Source organism: Mustela putorius, unplaced genomic scaffold (assembly GCF_011764305.1).
Source record: "Mustela putorius furo isolate JIRA1106 unplaced genomic scaffold, ASM1176430v1.1 tig00001332_pilon_pilon_pilon, whole genome shotgun sequence".
NCBI lineage: Eukaryota > Metazoa > Chordata > Mammalia > Carnivora > Mustelidae > Mustela > Mustela putorius.
In genome coordinates this window covers 231,209-247,543 of record NW_025421696.1, presented here as the reverse complement: position 1 = coordinate 247,543, position 16,335 = coordinate 231,209, and the positions used below count along the sequence as shown (strand labels likewise).

General features: G+C 37.1%; 1 protein-coding gene across 1 annotated transcript in view; it reads right to left on the bottom strand.

The window, feature by feature from the left end:
- Nucleotides 1-3,624: 3,624 nt before the first annotated feature.
- The window catches only part of VAMP7 (vesicle associated membrane protein 7), a 43,732-nt gene continuing 31,021 nt past the window's right edge, over nucleotides 3,625-16,335 (bottom strand). The window contains exons 6-8 of the mRNA XM_004779279.3: nucleotides 12,545-12,612; nucleotides 9,896-9,988; nucleotides 3,625-5,444 (exon numbers count right to left, since the gene is read on the bottom strand). Coding sequence (XP_004779336.1) covers nucleotides 5,376-5,444; nucleotides 9,896-9,988; nucleotides 12,545-12,612 — 230 coding nt within the window. The 3' untranslated portion in view covers nucleotides 3,625-5,375. The remainder of the gene's footprint in view (nucleotides 5,445-9,895; nucleotides 9,989-12,544; nucleotides 12,613-16,335) is intronic.

The window sequence follows — 16,335 nt, the reverse complement described above, 5'->3', positions numbered from 1 at the left end:
TAGGGAAGGAATACTTCAGCTGAAACCTGCATGAGGCCTGGGCAGAAGTTAAATGTGATGTTTTGAGTTGCCTTAGCCTAAACAACAACAAAAAAATTCTACCTCATTCCTGACTTCAGTTACCTAGGTTCAAGTAGCTGATTATTGTTTTGTTGTGGCCCAACGTTTTGTACATTTGATCTTTGTCCTTCTTTTCTCTTTTTTTCTGTTTAGCTAACCCTGTTAGCTAGCCCTGTTTGAATGACTATCCCCTACCCTCTTATGCCTTCCTTTGAGGCATTTCATTCAGAATCTCTCATTCAACTTTAGAAAGACTTTTCCAGAATCACGTCAAAATGGATTACACTCCCTTGAGTTCTTTTCAATTGTATCTCAACCATGGTCTAAGGATATAGTTGTGGTGGCTGTATATACATATGTATGCACACACATATAATATTTAATTATATATTTACTATATGATATTTCATTATATGTAATTAATTAAATTTAATTGAATCATTCAATAATTATATATTTACTATAGAATATATACATACTATATATATATAAAATATATATAAATATATAAATTTCTTCTGTGTCTATTGGTTTTGAAGGAAGTATATATACCTGAGACCAATGCTCTATACTGAAAGGGTCCAGGTCACATTTTTCTTTCAAGTTTTTATTTAAATTCTAGTTAACATGTAGTGAAATACAGATTAGTGATTCATCACTTACATATAATGCTCAGTGCTCATCACAAGTACCTACCTTAATACCCATTACCCATTTAACCCATCCCCCACCCACATCCCCTTCATCAACTCTGTTTTCTATAGTTAAGAATCTCTTCTAGTTTCCCCTCTCCCTTACATTCATCTGTTTCTTAAATTCCATATATAAGTGAAATCACATGGTATTTATCTTTCTCTGACTTATTTCACTAGCTGAGTAATATTCCATTGTGTGTGCATATATATTTTATATATCAAATATATACATACATATATATATACACACAGGTATGATAGATATATATATCATATCTTCATTATGAACACATCAGTCGATGGACACTTAGGCTCTTTCCATAATTTGGCTATGGTTGATAACGCTGCTATAAACCAGGATGTGTGTGTCCCTTTGAATCAGTATTTTCGTATCCTTTGGGTAAATAACTAGTACTGCAATTCCTGGGTCATAGGGTAGCTCCACTTTTAACTTTTTTGAGGAAACTCCATACTGTTTTCCACAGTGGCTACACCAGTTTGCATTCTCACAAACAGTGCAAGAGGGTTCCCCTTTCTCTGCACCCTCATCAACATCTACTATTTTCTGTGTTGTTCGTTTTAGTCATTCTAACAGTCATAAGATGGTATCTCATAGTAGTTCTGATTTGTATTTCTGATGATGGTTGATGTTGAATATCTTTGCATGTGTCCATTAGCCAACTCGATGTCATCTGTGGAAAAATGTCTATTCATGTCTTTTGTCCATTTCTTAACTGGATTATTTGGGTTTCTTGGGTGTTGAGTTTGACAATTTTTTTTATAGATTTGGGATACTAACCCTCTTTATCAGATATGTCACTTGCAAATATCTTCTCTCACTATGTAGTCTGCCTTTTAGTTTTATTGATTGCCATTATTTTCAGGAGCAGGACACATAATAGGCTTTCCTAACACACAAGAGGAGACCCAGAAAAGATGCCAAGATGGAGGAATTCTTCCTCCCCCCCCCCCCAAAAAAAAAAAACAAGAAGAGGTCACAGCCAGGGATCTAATCAAAACATGTATAATATGCTCGGATCAGAATTTGAAACAATTATACATATAGTAGCCAGACTTGAGAAAAGACCACAGAGATAAAAGCCCTAAAAACTAATCAGACATCCAGTCTTTTTGTTGCTTTTGGTCTTTTTTTCCCCACTCAGAGTCCCCCTTTAGTATTCCTTGGAGGACTGCTTTAGTGGTCATGAACTCCTTCAGTTTTTGTCTGGGAACAACTACTCCTTCTATTCTGAAAGACAGACAGCCTTGTTGGGTAAAGTATTCTTGGCTGCATATTTTTCCCATTCAGCACATTAAATATATCATGCCATGCTCTTCTGGCCTGTCAAGTTTCTGTGGAGAGATCTCCTTTTACCTTATTTGTCTTCCCTTGTAGCTTAAGGATTTATTTTCCCTTGCTGCTTTCAGGACTTTCCTTATCTCTGTATTTTGCAAATTTTACTATGATATAGCTTGGCCTGCTTTTGTCAATTTTGATGGGAGTTCTTTGTGCCTCCTGGATTTGGATGTCTATTTCCTTCCACAAGTTAGGCAAGTTTTTTTGGCTATAATTTGCTCAAATAAACCCTTTTCCTTCTCTTCTTGGACTCCTATGATTCAAATGCTATGCTTTATGGAGTCACCGAGTTCCCTAAGTATACATTTATGATCCAATATTTTTCTTCCCCTCTTTTCAGCTTCATTATTTTCCATAATTTTATCTTTTATATAACTTATTCATTCCTCTGATACTTGCATCCTTGTGGTCATTACATCCAGTCAGTATTGCATCTTGGTCATAGCAGACCCAGAGAGGGGAGTTCATGCCTGTCACTGTTCAAAGTACTCACAGAGGAGCTGACAATCTCCCTTCACGTGTCCCAGACATCCCTCAGATCCCTGCCTTCACCCTGTGTCCAAAGTGTCTGCCCACCTGGCAGCACAGTGCTATTTTATCTCAGGTTCACCAGCTGGGTTTCAAAACCCTACATTTTAGGGACTATGTGTGGCACAGACCTGTGCTGATCCTCTTAGTGAGATTCCCACCATGCTCTGGCTGTGCCAGTTTGTCCTAGGGCAGTCACACAAATGCACAGGGGCTTGGGAGTTTATGGTGAAGTGCAGTAAAAAGCCAGTGTCCAGGTTAGCTGCCCTCAGCAGGTGCTTCTACTCCTATGCTAGTGAACAGGGCAGCTCAATGGTGCCCACCAGCTCTTTTGTCTCCAGATAGGCCATGCCACCTCTCCCAAATGGACTTTCAAGAAGAGGAACCGTTTCTCCTGGTGTTACCCAGGGGATCCTCGGGCCACAATATCCACTTGGGCCTCTGCCCTCCTTCCCCACAAGAGCATGGTTAAGCCCACCAGGCATGACCCCAGAGATTGCAGGTACTTCTAAAACTTCAGATTTTGAGCTCTGCTGCTTATAAAAACTTGCAATCATCAGCCCCTCTTGCTTTCCCTGTCAATGGTTTTGAGCAAGTGTCTGTCTTGTGCACTGCTCTGTGTACTGCTCTCTCTCTCTCTTCCCTCTACTCTCCCTGATCCGGGCTGCCTCCCCTCCAGACCACCTGCAATTCTTTTTTCCCCCAAATCATGTCTCCATATCTTCTACTTCCCATGATGTGGCCTTTTTTCTGCCACTAGTGTTGCAGTCTGTACTGTCAATCCTCAGATCGATTTCTTAGGTGTTTAGAATGATTTGATATTTATCTAGCTGTGTTCAAGGGATGAGGCAAGTATAAGGTACCCCTCTTCCTCCTTCATCTTAACTCCTCCCCAGGTCACATTTCTTAATGTATTTTTAGTGTAAGTGAACTATGGCAAAATGTCATCAAAAGAAATTAGATTCCAGGAGGAAATTCTAAAGCTCATTACATTACTCTTAAATTTTATTAATGCCTTCAAGTTTGTGCATCATTTAAAACAAGATATGTGCTTTAAAAAGCATTCTTATACATAAATAGACCAATGAACAGCTAAGTAATTTATCCCTAAAACATGCACATCATTTTTATTCAGGTGTGTATAAGAAAGGGAAATAAGCTTTAAGTCTTCTTTGGATTAAAGACATTTGGAAATTATTACTGAATAATGCCAAATGTTTTCCTGGAACAAAAGTGTTTTTCCAATAGGAAATGCTGATATAATTAAAAGGCATTAGTGTTGATAAAGAAGACCAAGAAACATTGGCGCCATGTGTGATCATCAAGAAAGGAGTTCCAGTGGGCCTAAAGTATATGTCAAAGAAATGAATCTAGTAGCATGAATCAAAAGGTTTAGATGGAAGAACAGGTAGCAAGAGCCAGATTATGAGACACATATATATTCAAGGCACATGACTAGGATTACACAGGTGGCTAGGTTTTATAGACTACTTTGCTCTTTCATTTGGAAAATAGTCAAATGTAATATAATTTCCACTTACTGGCATTTATTGATAAATAAATGATTTAGGGCAGCAAATATCCTTTCAGATACACACCAAAAGTACATTAATAGGTAACAGATGTCAGTGTAGCCAAAGCAGTATGATTACACTCCAGTTTTCCCGCACTGCAGTTAAATGGATGTTAAAAACTGGCTGGTATTATTTCTACATATCATACTGTCTACTCTCCAGTTTCACAAAAGAATTCTTCAAAGATAGTCAGATCACAGAATTTATTAATCCATAAAGGATACTGAAACTACTATTCAACAGAACTCAAACCCAAACCCTAGAGTTGACTGTTGACCATATTCAGTTTGGGCTTATGTTCCATACTACCTCTCCCTCATACACCTGAACACTAGTATATCACCGTGGTTGTCTTATTTTTCTCTGGTGAGCCAGAAGAATTTGCCTCGCCACCTCATCCACTACCTGTTCTATTAACTATACAATTGCCCTAAATATCCACAAAAAGAAAGAAATATAAAAAAACCCACAATCTTCAACAATATTTAAGCCATCATCTTTTCAAATCAAGTGCAATGGGGGAAAGAGAGGTTTGTGAAAGGTCAAAAGTTTCTTCCTGAAAGTGAATACTAGAAGGAAAAGGTTAATTCTGTATATTTCTAATGGGCTAGCAAAATGTTCCCCATATGACTGACAGAATATGTTTAAAACTTTACCTGCATGGGCTCCTAGAAACAAGGAGCACCAACAAATTATTTACAATTCCCCAAATAACGATTTTCCATTTAAATTGTTTTCAAGCACCTAAAACTCTTCAATAGCAAAAGATGAGATGTTAGCGATGCTCTCTGTGTCTGGAATACAAAGTTCATCCAAAGTCTTAGTAGACAGCTAGTAGGTGGTTTCAACCTTGGTGACAGCTCTGTGCAATTACAAGTAAAACTGTTTCTCTAAATAGATGACTCTAATTAACAAACTAAAGAAACAAAAGCCTTTTTAAAGGTACTGCTGCAATAAATGGTTAAATCTGAAGTACACTAGAATAAACTAGACAAAGATAAATCTGGACACATACAACAAGATTTAAAAACAAAAAAGAAACAGAAAACAGCTGAAGATACTGGCAGATACCATCTGTCAGTATTCAAAGGCTTAAGTCACATGGATTGCTTTTAATTCCTTGTTGTCTATATCCTTGGTTAATGACAACTTTTTTTTTTTTTATTTCTTCACACAGCTTGGCCATGTAAATCCACCACAGAGAGGTGACACAATGATATAGATGAACACCTAGAGGGAGAAGGAAGGCAATTTTATTTTCTTGAATCCATCACAGACTCATAAATAATATATAAGGCAAGGTAAAAACCTATAAAAAGATACTGGTTCCATTACAGTAGCAGTTGTAAAGTAATATAATACACCAATCAAGTATGTTCAAAGGCAGAAGCGGAGTTAAAGGGATCCTTTCTGATATAACTCACACATTTGAATTCCACTATACCTTTTTTTTTTTTGAAGATTTTATTTATTTATTTAAAAGATTTTATTTATTTATTTATTTATTTAAAAGATTTTATTTATTTATTTGACAGACAGAGATTACAAGTAGGCAGAGAGGCTGTCAGAGAGAGGAGGAAGCAAGCTTCCTGCTGAGCAGAGAGCCTGAAGTGGGGCTCGATCCCAGGACCCTGGGATCATGACCTGAGCTGAAGGCAGAGGCTTTAACCCACTGAGCCACCCAGGCGCCCCAAGATTTTATTTATTTATTTGACAGAGAGAGAACACAAGTAGGCAGAGAGGCAGGCAGGCGGGCGGGGTGGTGGGGAAAGCAGGCTCCCCGCTGAGCAGAGAACCCAATGTGGGGCTCAATCCCAGGGTCCTGGGATCATGACCTGAGCCGAAGGCAGAGAACTAACCCACTGAGCCACCAGGCGCCCCTCCACTATACTTTTTTCATTGGGGTAAAAAGCAGTGGAGTTGTTTCTCTTATTGGAAACCATGCAGAATCATCATTAATTATCAAGATCACAAATTATCCTAATTCTCCTGAGGCATGATTTTATTATTTTTATGAAGCATATTTTTAGGTTTTATACACATCTTACTTTTCATTATTAGGATGATTAGAAATATTTAAAAGTTTGAGGAGAGATTACGTATCTCTATCACCCATGAGCAAGAAATGTTGCTATTAACCTTTTGGTGAATAATGACATGACAATTACAATTACCAAATCAAAAGAAAGCTGATGATACAAGTAACACAGTAAAAATGCTATTCCTATTCCTATTAAAATCATTAACTTTTTAACTGTATTGGGTTTTTGAAATACACACACACACATACATACCTATTTTATTTTCTTAAAGATTTTATTTGAGAGAGTGAGAAAGAGAGAAAGCATAAGCAGGAGTAGGAGCAGAGGCTGAGAGAGAAGCAGCCCCCCCGCTGAGCAGGTAGCCCATTGCTGGGCTTGGTCCCAGAAACCTGGGATCACGACCTGAGCTGAAGGCAGACCTGAAGGCAGACACTTAACGAACTGAGTCATCCAGGCACCCCTGAAGTATTTTTTAATAGTATGCTTGTTCACATTACTAAATTCCAACAAATAGATTTATTTTAAACATTAGGTTCACTGCATTGATTTCATCATTTGTCTTGCTTTAAATTATAATTTTTTTTATATCTTCAATGGTTGATTTCATTACTCAATGTTAGGGAAAAAAACACACTTATGAATTCCATGCTTGCTCCCAAAAGTCAGCAGGGTATTTTTACCTTACTTCTCTATAAATGTGAGGGAGGGTGGTGGTTTACAGCAAATTCTGGTTCTTAATGAATTTGCGTGCACGTGCGCGTGCACGCGCACACACACACACACACACACACAAACACACAGAGATATTCCAATTTGACATGAAGTTGACTATTTGCCACAGCTGAAATATAAGGATTTTTAAAGCTGAAGTACAATATATTAGGCAACAAGAGCTTTTGGGAAAGATTGATACTGCATTAAGAGCAGTGCTATGTATATAAATGATTAATAAATACAATCTGGATTTAACAACAATTCAGCTTTATAAATCAATCTAAATTCATAGACCCAAGTAGAAGGAAGAAGCTAAGCTGAGGAGCCTAGAATGTGCTACCTGAGTCTCCTGAGCAAGGAGACATTCTAGGCTATGGTGCAATTTTCAACAGATCTATGGCTGCTCTTCTGTTAGGTAAATGCAGCTATCTAAGGTGGAGGTCTTTCAACATGGGTCAAGGAAAAGTGGAGCTGAGTCAGAGGTATCCGCTCAGAGTTAACTTCGGGTTTCTGCAAATGGCAAGAGGATGAGGAGAAAGGCTGTTTCACCCAGCCATAAACTACCCCCAAAGTAAAGCATCTCCCTCTCACCCCCCTTAGAGCAACAGCTCTCAAACTTTTCATTCAGGACCTCTTCAGATTCTTAAAAATTACTGAGGACTCCAAAGAGCTCTTACACAGGGGGATTATAACTAACAACACTTACCATATTAGAAATAAAGCTTTAAAAATACCTATAAAATTCATTTAAAAACAAAAATAATCCCATTACAGATAAACATAACTATATTTCTCCAAGATCAGTTTTATGTGTCAGCTTGGCTAGCTATAGTACACAGTTACCCAATTAAACACTAACCTAGGTGTCACTGTATTTTGTAGATGTGATTAAAGCCCATAAATCAGTTACCTTCGGGTAAAGCAGATTACCCTACAGCCTAGCCTGATTCAATCAGTTAGAAGTCCTTAATGTCAGAACTGAGGTTTCCTTGATGAATAAGAAATTATGTCTACAAATTATACCTTTGCTCCTGCCCCAGAGGTCCAGACTGCCCTTCCTGACAGATTTTGAACTTGCCCTGAGGATTCTGAACTTGCCAAGCCAGCTCCCACCATTGCATAAGCTAATTCCCTGTGATGTATTCTTTATATCCAGAGAAATTCAAAGAGAGAGTACATATGTCAACAAGGACAATTCCGTTAAAAAAAAAATTAAACTAAGAATAAGAGTTCTTAGAAATTTAAAGCATAGATATGAAAAATAAATACATAGGATGAACAGAGCTGAAAAGAAAATCAACTTGCAGGTGAAGAGTAAGCTGAATAATTCTCTCAAATGTAATAAAAAAAAAAGGAATTTAAGCATATTAAAAAGGTTACCAGACATTCAGGGTAGTTCAAAAATGTCCAATATCTGTTGTCATAGGGGTTACAAAAGAACAGCATATAGACTCACTTATATTTATAAACATGAGAACTACTAAATAAACATTAGCAAATTGAACTCATGATGCATTAAAGGAATACTACGTAACGGCCACTTAGTATTTACCCCAGAAGTGAAAGTACATTTATTAACGTAATTCTATATATTACTACTAAATGTAGATAGTCATATTGTCACCTCATTGCGAAGAGAAATATCATTTCCCAAAATTAAATGCCTATTCCTGACTAAAACTTCAGGCAATCTGGAAACAAAAATAAAATTCTTTAATTTGTCAATAAAAATCTAACAAGAATTCATAATACGTATCACTCTTTTTTTTAAAATATTTTATTTTTTTTATTTATTTGACAGAGGGAGATCACAAGTAGGCAGAGAGGCAGGCAGAGAGAGGAAGGAAAGCAGGCTCCCTGCTGAGCAAAGAGCTTGATGCGGGACTCGATCCCAGGACCCTGAGATCATGACCTGAGCTGAAGGCAGAGGCTTTAACCCACTGAGCCACTCAGGCGCCCCGTATCACTCTTTTTTAAAAAGATTTAATTTATTTGACAGAGAGAGAAAACAGTGGGGGAAGGGGAGAGGCAGAAGCAGGCTCCCCACTGGTAGGGAGCCCCACTTGAGGGAGCCCCCAAATTATCTGTGCCAAAGGCAGATGCTTAACTGACAAAGCTATCCAGGTGCCCCTACATATCACTCTTATAAATATTAGAAGCATTCCACTTAAAACCAGGAACTAAATAAGATGCCCATTGGTACCATAATTATCCAACATTGCTAGTAATTGCAAATCTTATATACATACCTGCATGTAACTATGTAGAATTATATATAATGTGTATATAAATTTGATAACATTGAAATTATTAACAGATGGCATCATAATTTACCTACAGCATGAGTCAGCAAATTAGAGCTCATGGCCTGTGAGCTAGGAATGGTTTTTATACTTTTCAAAGTTAAAAAAAAAAAGGATATATGACAGAGACGACATGCAGCCTGAAAAGCATAAAATATTTATTACAATATCTAGCAATTTACAGAACGTTTGCTGACTCCTGACAGAAGAATCAGAATACAGAAGAATAGACTGACAAACTATTAATACTAGGTAAGAGTTTTACAAAGTTGCCAGGCAGAAAATCAGATCAATTAGAAAAGAGAAAACAGAAATAAAGAAATGAAGCATTCAATCAGCTAGAAAATAGGAATATAATTAAAAATATGGAATCAATTACAAAATGTAATTTTAAAAGAATCCCATTTCAGTACTGAAAAAAAAAACCCATAAAATATCCAGGAATATCTGGAATGCCTTGCCTAATATCCTTACATATAAACATTCTCAATAGGAAGATGGGGTTTAAGTACAAACTTCTGGACTGTTTTCACAGGACAGCTAACCATTGAGAAAGAATTCAAGCATCCAGTTTCTTAAAGATTGAAAAATAAAATAACACACTAAAATGACAAAAACTTACGACTGAAACGATGATGATGATGATAGTGAGTTTGAGATTCTTCATACACATGGCTCGTGCAAGATTTCTGCTGGTTGTTTTGAAGGTGACAGACTAGGGGGAAAAATATGAATTATTTGATCCCTGGCACTGACTACAAGACCAATTTGTAGTAATACCTATAAAACTTTTACTTTCATTAATCATGTTCAATCATGAACTCATTAGTCTCTTCACAGGTAGAGATTAGCTATTCATGATCACAAGTTCACAGAAGCAGAACTAGGTCAGGGGTACGGTAAATAATACGAGCCCACTGGAAAAGCTTCTCCCCTTTTCCTTGCCCACCAAAGTATTGCATGTTGTGTCAGGAATCAGAAGTGGCTCTTCCTGCTAGTGTGAAAGCCTTTTCCTCTTTATGCTTCCAGGAAGAAAGGTTCCCTCTAACCAGCTGGTTGCAAACACATTTGCCTATTCTGCCCAAAATAATCCTGGGATTTTCTGAGCCATAAAAATATTTCACTTTTCATCAGAAAATATGTATGTATTTACTTGTATGAGGCCCAAAATTCAAGAAACTTTGCTCCTTTAAGTTATCCATTTTCTTTTGCAACAGTGACTTTTCAATATCTACTGAACCATTCCCACCAGCCACCAAGAGTTTAAAGCAACTAAACAACAAAATTCCCTAGTAGCCCAGAAATTCCACTTCTAGGTATATATCCAACAGAGATGTATGCCCAAGTTCACCAAACATGGAATTAACAGTTCAATTGTACATAAACTTCATCTATTCGAGAAGGTAGAGGAAAACATGCACATGCAAAGGAGACATGTGGAAAATATAAAAAAGAACCAAATCAAAACTGTAGAGATGAAAAATATATGAGGTGGGGATAACAGATTACAAACCACAAAAGAAAACTAACAGAAGCTATCCTAAATGAAACACAGGAAAAAAAAAAAAAAAGACTGAAAAAAATGAACAGATCAACAGGACAAAACAGGGAATCCGGAATTAGAATAGATTCCCAACAGGGGAGCATGGATAAACAAATTGTAGTGGTAGACTTATACAACTGAATAGTACAAAACAATAAAATAAACTATTATCATATTGAACAATATGAATGAATCTCATAGACATAATAGTGAAAGAGGTCAGAGAGAAGCTAGTATATAACATATGAATCCACTTCTATACATTTAAGAACAAACAAAACATCACCTAGGGTAATGTAAGTCCTAAAATGGTTACCCCTGTTGGGGATTAGTAATAGGAAAAAGCACGAGGCAACTTTCTGTAATATTGGAATTTTTTTTTAATCTTGACCTAAGTGGCGGTTACATGCATATAGACATATGTGTAAAAAATAACCAAGTGGTACACATTCTGCACTTTATTCTTATATGTTATGCCTCCATAAAGAGAGACATCTGTTAATTAATTAGTACCTTTTGTTATTCTTTGTCACAGAGTCAACAAAATTAAAGACTTACTTGGGAATTATAGGCTATACTAGCACTGGCTAAACACAGACCATTCTAGCTAAATAGAGTAATCTTCATGGATTAAGAATTTGATCTGCAGATCTGGGATCAGATACTTCTTTGCCCCACAGCAATGGGTTACAAAGTGAGCCATTATAGAAACCTGCTATTTTGACTTGCTATATGGTACCACCCTTCCTCCAATTACCATGTGCTTTGACTTAAAACTATTATCCTCCTAAGAACTACTGTTAATGGATGTCCCTATAAAACTAACAATAACAATAAACCTGAAATAGCTCTTACTGTGCACAAGACCCTGTGTTAGGCCTTTTGTGTGCATTATCTGATTTAATGAGGTATAGCTCCATTTTATAACAATGATGCCTGAGGCACAGCGAGGTTAAGTAATTTGTCTAAGGTTGCACAACTACTAAGTGGCAGAGAGGGGAATCAATCCCAGGAAGCTCTGACTGTAGAGCTTGTACTCCTAACTACTATAATCTAGCTGCCAGTAGGAATAAACATGATCACTCACTAATCCATTTCAAGGTGTAAACTACTCTGCATTTAAATTTATAATTGTGTAGACCTAAAATTTAATTGATCTTTGCCCTTCATCTATTCACATCTATTCACTATATATCATCTTTCCTGAAAACCCCCATCCACTATCCAGATAGAAAATGCAAAGACACACATAACTGTAGCATAAGTAGATCATAGGGACTCACTGACTCTTAAGGTTCACTGGCCCTTCCCAATTTGACTCAGCTATTATGGTAAGCAAGAAAGTTAACTTGATTGTCCAGTTTTCACGATTCATACTGGATTACAACTGGCCTGCACATTTATTTGTTTCATGTTTCACAAAATGTACAGAAACAGGATGGTATAAGCAAATGAGCTAAACTGTAAAGGCATCAACCTAAAGCTTTAAAAAAATGTTTCTGTATATTATGTTTTCCAAACCAAAATTTCCTTAATGGTTTTTAATGGGTTGTGACTTATTCTATGCTTCATTGTTATCCTTACCATCACAACATAATCACATATGGAGTTAGAAAGGAAAAAAACCCTGTAAATTATTAAATTTAACATAGTCCCCTATTATGTTAGCCATCAATATTTCTCTACTTTATTTAGATCCTGAAAAATATTACCATTTCCCATACTCACCGAATCCACAAGATTTTCTGTTTTATCTATCAATAATTCCAATCTTTCTCCTCGCTGAGCTACCAGATCTAAAAATGTTGGAAAAACCAGAAAATATGTTTATATTACAAACCTGCTATTTTTATCTTTAAACCAAATCTGATTTTAATTATAGTTGGTATTCTTGACAACAGCACATATTTATTACAGAAGCACTTCTATCTTTACGTAATAAAAGACTTTATTAAAGCTGATCAACTAAAGTAGGAATTGGCAGTTTTTTTTCTGTAAAAGGCCAGATACTAAATATTTTAGGCTTTCTGGGCCAAATGGTCTCTGTCACAATTACTCAACTCTGTTAGACAAAGACATTATGTAAATAAGTGGGCGTGATGGTATTCCAATAAAACTTTATGCAGATTTGATCCAAGAATCGAATCGTAGTTTACAAACCCTAAATTAAGCATATGATCTGATAGTTTTAAAAAATGGAGCCTTCAAAATGAGTGAGAGTTGGACACTTCCAGAATTAGCGTGAGAAATTCTACAGACCCTCTTCCCAACAAAACAACTACAACTCGAAAAATTATGAAAACAAAAGCCACCATCATTTAACGTCTCTGAAAACTATGAATGTCCTAAGGGCACATAGCAAATGGAGAAACATAAACAAAAAATTATCTAATTCTAGTAAGAACAGTGAGTCTATGGCATTTGAGCCATGACCTGCAATCACTTAGCTGAGACAGAAGCTCTACTCTAGGCAAGTAAAGCCTGGAGGCTCTTCCTCTCCAGGTCCCTGCAACAGCCATGCTTTCTCTCCAGCAGGGGTAGGTCATTAAAGTTTCTTCTCCCAACCCATCCTACCCTTAGCTCTATAATGCAGAAGCTCCATTCCCACAAGGCATGCCGGATAGGTCTGAGGTTCCTTTCCTTCATCTAGCCCTACACATAGGGCAGAAGTTCTATTAGAAGCTTTGTTAGATTGCACTGGATCAATTAATGTCTGGGGGAACTGTTACCAAAATACAGCAATTAGTTGCAGTTAGTGGAGGCTAACATCTGGGTGTGACACCAACAGAGGCAGACAAGCTAGAAGCTTGAGAGGGAGTTGTGTCACTCCAGTGTGACTACACATCCTCAAAGCTATCCTTCTGAGAAATGACATTAGAGACAGCACACTGTGGGAAAACTAAAGTTCAAAGAAAAAGTCCAGCCTAGTCAATAAGCAAATAACCAAACAACAAACCCTGTAGGGTGGGAATCAGTACCTAGAGCTGCTGTAATACATTATCTAAAACATCTAGTTTTCAACAAAAAATTAAGAGATATGGGGGAAAAACCAAGAAACTGTGATCAATACACAGGAAAAAGAATAGAGGTTGGAAACTTATTTGGTGGGGGGTAGGGGAGCTATTGGACTTAGCAATGGAATGATATTAGAAATCAATAGCAGAAGGAAAACTTATGGGATGAAGCAAAAGCAGTGCATGGAAGGAAATTTAGAGCAGTAAACACCTACATTAAAAAGAGGATGTTATAGACTGAACTGTATCCCTCTGAAATTCATATATTGAAGCCCCAACTCTTAATGTGACAGTATTAGAGATGGGAGACTTTAGGGTATCATTAGGTTTAGATGAGGCCATCACAGCTTATGGTGAAATTAGTGTACAATAAGAAGAGACACCAGAGAGCTTACTCTCTGTCTTACTTTCTACCATGTGAGAACATAGTAAGAGAGGCCTTCTGCAATGGGAGGAGAGTTCTCTCCAGAATCTAACTAGGCAGGCACCTTGATCTTGGGACTTCAAGCCTCCAGAATTGTGAGAAAATGAATTTCTGTTATTAAAAAAATTACTGTAGACTGGATAGTTTAAATAGTAGTATCCTGAGCAGGCTAAGAAAAGATTTCATACTAATAACTTGCTACCTTAATGAACTGGAAAAAGAACAGCATACTAAAATCCAAAGCTAACAGAAGGAAGGGAAAAAATATCAGAGCAGAAAAAACTAAATACAGAACAGAAAACACTAGAGAAAAATCAATGAAACCAGAATTGGGTTTTTGGAAAAGACCAAAAAAAAAAAAAAGACAAAACCTTGCATAAACTGACCAAGAAAAAAAGACAGACAACTCAAATTACTGAAATAATCACAATCAACTTCACAGAAATGAAAGGGATCCTAAGAGAATACTATGAACAAGAGTATATCAATGCATTAGATAACTAAGATGAAATGGATAAATTCCTAGAAAGACATAAACCACCAAACCAGACTCAAGAAGAAATAGGAAATCTTAATAGTTACAACAGATTGAATAATTATAATTTTCTAAGATTTGAGTATAGCTGATACACAGTCCTACATTAGTTTTGGGTATACCACACAGTGATTGAATGTCTCTACGTTATGCTATGCATACCACAAATGTAGCTACCATCTGTCACCATACAGTGCTATCATTGACTATCTCTAACTTTCATCCCTATAACTTATCAATTTCCATAAGTGAAAGCCTGTACTTCCCGCCCTCCTTCACCCCTTTTGTCCATCCTCCACCGCCCTCCCATCTGGCAAGCATCCATCTGTTCTCTGTAGTTATGGGTCTATTTCTGTGGGGAGAGTGGGCATCCTTGTTGTGTTCCTGATCTCAACGGGAAGGCTGCAAGCTTTTTCCCATTGAGGATGATATTTGCTGTGGGTCTTTCATAGATACATTTGATGAGGTTCAGGAATGTTCCCTCTATCCCTATACTTTGAAGCGTTTTAATCAGGAACGGATGATGGATTTTGTCCAGTGTTTTTTCTGCATCAATTGAGAGGACCATGTGGTTCTTCTCTCTTCTCATATTAATTTGTTGTATCACATTGATTGATTTGTGAATGTTGAACCATCCTTGTAGCCTAGGGATGAATCCCACCTGATCATGGTGGATAATCTTTCTAATGTGCTGTTGGATCCTGTTGGCTAGCATCTTGTTGAGAATCTTAGCATCCATATTCATCAGTGATATTGGTCTGAAATTCTCCTTTTTGGTAGGGTCTTTGCCTGGTTTGGGGATCAGGGTAATGCTGGCTTCATAGAAAGAGTCTGGAAGTTTTCCTTCTGCTTCAATTTTTTGAAACAGCTTCAGGAGAAAGACAGTCTCTTCAATAAATGGTGCTGGGAAAACTGGACAGCAATGTGTAGAAGAATGAAACTCGACTATTCTCTTACACCGTACACAAAGATAAACTCAAAACTGATAAAAGACCTCATCGTGAGACAGGAATCTATCAGAATCCTAGAGGAGAACATAGGCAGTAATCTCTTTGATATCAGCCACAGCAACTTCTTTCAAGATATGTCTCCAAAGGCAAAGGAAACAATAGCGAAAATAAACTTTTGGGACTTCATCAAAATCAAAAGCTTCTGCACAGCAAAGGAAACAGTCAAGAAAACAAAGAGGCAACCCACGGAATGGGAGAAGATATTTGCAAATGACAGTACAGACAAAAGGTTGATATCCGGGATCTATAAAGAACTCCTCAAACTCAACACACACCAAACAGATAATCATATCAAAAAATGGGCAGAAGATATGAACAGACACTTCTCCAATGAAGACATACAAATGGCTAGCAGATACATGAAAAAATGTTCATCATCACTAGCCCTCAGGGAGATTCAAATTAAAACCACATTGAGATATCACCTTACACCAGTTAGCACGGCCAAAATTAGCAAGACAGGAAACAACATGTGTTGGAGGGGATGTGGAGAAAGGGGAACCCTCTTCCACTGTTGGTGGGAATGCAGGTTGGTG